Source organism: Fragaria vesca, linkage group LG6, assembly GCF_000184155.1.
Source record: "Fragaria vesca subsp. vesca linkage group LG6, FraVesHawaii_1.0, whole genome shotgun sequence".
Classification (NCBI taxonomy): domain Eukaryota; kingdom Viridiplantae; phylum Streptophyta; class Magnoliopsida; order Rosales; family Rosaceae; genus Fragaria; species Fragaria vesca.
This window is the reverse complement of record NC_020496.1, coordinates 12,159,500-12,163,119: the sequence shown is the minus strand read 5'-3', so window position 1 is coordinate 12,163,119 and position 3,620 is coordinate 12,159,500. Positions and strand designations below refer to the sequence as shown.

At 37.9% G+C, this 3,620-nt stretch overlaps 1 protein-coding gene across 1 annotated transcript in view; it reads right to left on the bottom strand.

The window, feature by feature from the left end:
* The window catches only part of LOC101311106, an 8,418-nt gene extending 6,302 nt beyond the window's left edge, over positions 1-2,116 (bottom strand). Inside the window, exon 1 of the mRNA XM_004302914.1 lies at positions 1,946-2,116. Coding sequence (XP_004302962.1) covers positions 1,946-2,056 — 111 coding nt within the window. The 5' untranslated portion in view covers positions 2,057-2,116. The remainder of the gene's footprint in view (positions 1-1,945) is intronic.
* Positions 2,117-3,620: the final 1,504 nt, after the last annotated feature.

Below are 3,620 nucleotides of genomic sequence, written 5' to 3'. Positions count from 1 at the left end.
CAGTTTTCCGGCGAGATCACCCAAAACTTCAAATAAAGTCGATCTCGCCGAAAACTGGAATTCGGCAGCCTCGCCGGGGATCACCGGGGAGGAAAAGTGATCGGGGACGCTGCTAGAGTCCACTGGGGTGGAGGCGCGCCGTCGTCGGCGCCGGACGGTGGCGAACGGAGCTTCGTGCGCACTACGGACGTGCGCTCCATATCATTTCCGTGTATATATATATATACAGGGCCCTTCCAATCAGGGATTCCTTTTTTTTGTTTATTTATAGGGATAGGGTATTTGACAAACTTCCCGATCACAAAATCACATCTCCACCGTTCAGTTTGTAGGTGTATATGAGTAGATCACTTCCCGATCACAAATCCACATCTCCACCGTACTCTTTAGAACGCCGTCGATATATATATCATGCTTTATTACAAAAATTTCACTCGCAAAGACCGCAAAATTTGAAAAAAAATTATATTTAGACCTCTATATGAGTATGGTTTATACACAAGGGCATTCATGATACAACTAAATACTGGGAGGGTTCCACTTAGATCTGCAGTTCTACAGAACAACATAACAGGTGAAGTAGGGAACAGCTACAGCTTTATATCTAAAATCCGTGTATGAAACATCAGAGACAAGGCTGGGTTGTGTGGCCAGATTGTATGGCATTATAGATGTCTACAAGGAAACAGATGTTAGGGTGCATGGAAAACAAAGATTCTGGGCTACAAATTGACAAACTCGTTATCGACGAGATATTGGAAATCGGCAACCACAAACAGTGGTGGGTGTGACATCTGTACTGAACCACTACTGCACCTAACCTAATCCAAAACAGCACTCTTATTTTTATGCCTCTCTTGAAGTCTCTAATTGCCAAGAGCAGGTCAGGCACGGGCCAAAGGGGAGGAGGAGGGATTAGTTAGTGTATGATTCCCCAGGAAGTTGGGCTGAGGCTTTCTTAATGTTAAATGTTTGCCACCTTGCATGGACAAGGTTTTGCAAATACTATCCATGGAGCAATTCCGTAGAACAGCTAATGTTTCCAAATTCATCAAGATTTAGCAAAGAATAGCTGAATGCAACCAAAAGAAAAACCAGACAAATAATAGTCATTAGAGAAACAAACATAACAACTTCAAGAAATCAGACAGCCAAAAGGAACTAAAACTGATATGATTGCTATGGCTAACCCGATACTGAATAAATGAGTCACCCCTCAGAAAGTCACCCTGCGCTCCTCTCATCTATTTTATTCTACAAACCAATTTTATACATTCAGTTCACAACATTAGCCTACCTGAACCTTAGAATCAGAACCCCAAATCACAACATTCAGGCCGGAACACAAACTCTAGAAGATTAAAATGCAACTCTGGTTATAGTTGGCAGTTGAATCAACAAAACAATATTCAAAGAAAAAACAAAAAGGAAGAGTGCAGTGCATGATGACTGTTTGGGACTGCAAGTAACACATCCCTCTGAAGTTCAAACTCAAATAATTTACAGGAAATTCAGTACTAATTAAGGAAACAGAGAGCTTTGAACATTAAAATTATACTTAAATCCAAATGAAACGCAAGTAAGCTCAGAAAAAAAAACAGAACTTTGTACACTACATTATCAGCAGCACCACCTTGCTGATTTACACTGTCAAAGAAAACAACTGGAAACCAATCCAAGCAACAACCACTAACCAAAAGCAAGAAACAACTTTGACCCTCCATTTCAAAAGAACAACAATTCCCAGTACCCCAATTTCCCCAAAATTCTACCAAAACCATAAAAAGACTCAAACTTTAACGAAACCCAATTCAGAAACAACCCAAAACCACTCCAGCTCCACATTAACGACAAGCATCATCAATCCCATCAACCTATTTCAACACCCAACTCAAAAAAAGAAAGCAATCCAATAAGAACAAGTCTGAAATGAGAGAGAGGAAACCTCAATATCACCAAGGAGGAGACCCATGATCTCTTCGGTCTCGGTGGACAATGCATGCGTCATACAAGTTAGCCACACGTCCTCCGACATTTTCACGCACGTTAGAGACATTTCTGGCTCCAAAGATTCAAGCTCTTTCTGCTTTTGAAGAAGACGAAGAAGAAGAAGTGAAAGAGTGAGAGCAAAAATTGGGTGCGCTGCTAAATATTATGGAGGTCCCGGAAAAGCAAGAATGCCTAATTGTGATGGATCCCTTGCTGGCTCTTTGTCAGGTGGTGATGTGATACGGTGTGTTCTACTGTCTTATGGTACACTCGTCTCTGTTTACCCCAGTCTCAACTTTGGTGACGTGAGAATGTGATCTTCGTTTAAGTCGGATTTTGATTGGTTGACATCATTTTAAGTCGGGAAAATGGTACAACGTACAAATAGTGACTCATCTTTTAAGAAATCTAACTTTTAATATCTTATCTTTAAAAAAAACTTTAAAAGCATATTTTACATTCGGGATCCCGACTAAAGATAGATATCTGATATCTGGCTCCGTTAAGTAAACTGACGAAATACATACAATATCATAAAATGACTAATTTACCTTTCATTCTTCTTTTTATACTTATTTTTTCTATTTAAAATAATAAATAATAAAATAAATCATTATGGGACAATGTATACAAGAGACATGGGAATTACGAATATTTTTCCTTAGACATGACAATTTTTATAAGTACAGTGTTACATATAGTTATTGACGAGAAACTTACAGCATATTATGAGGATTCTTTTTTTTTGCTAAAAGCAAATTCCCGAAAGTAAAACGTCATTATAAGCATATTGCTTATCAAATTCTCAAATGGTCCAAGTACATGAATAATTTAAATGTAAGTCGATCTATGAATACTTGAGAAGAGTTAGAATGTGAGATTCCTCATCGCCTAAGAGAAAAGACGTAATATGCCTTATACATGCAAACACATCTCTCATTAGTGAGGCATGTCTTGGGTTGGAACCGAAGAAAAAAACCGTGAGGGGGAGGCCCAAAACGGATCGTTATGCTAGGCTGTTACAATAAAGCTAACTCATGCAAGCGATAGTCTAAAGTAAGCTCATATATACTTATCTCGTTATGGTTAACATGACTGAAATTGCCTCAATGAGTTCTATGGCAAGACTACAAAATCGAATTCGAATTATGATCATATTACGTTGCAACATATTATAACTTTGGTGAAGTTATAAATTACTTAAAGCACTTGAAAAACTTATATAAAACCAATGTTCTAAAAAACGCTAGGCGTTAGTCGGGCGAACAGCCGACGCCTAGCGCCCAAAGGATTAATTGGGCGCCTAGGCAGTTTTTTATTTTCTATATTTTAAATTATTTTTATCACATAAAAGTAATAAATAATTGATTATTATGTTCTTATTATTAATTACTTTAATTAAATATTTTTTGTAATTATTAACAACCATAAATACATGTAGAGCCGAAGGGTATTTGAGAACTTTAAACACGGGAGGCTCCACTTTAACCTAACATGTATACACATTACCTATATCCTTTGCCGTTCATCCATGGCTTTACTCCGCTCCTTTCTATTCTCTTTTTCTCCATGAAACCCAGATTGATTTACCAATAGATATCTCTCTCTACTCCTCCTTATTCTCTTATTCT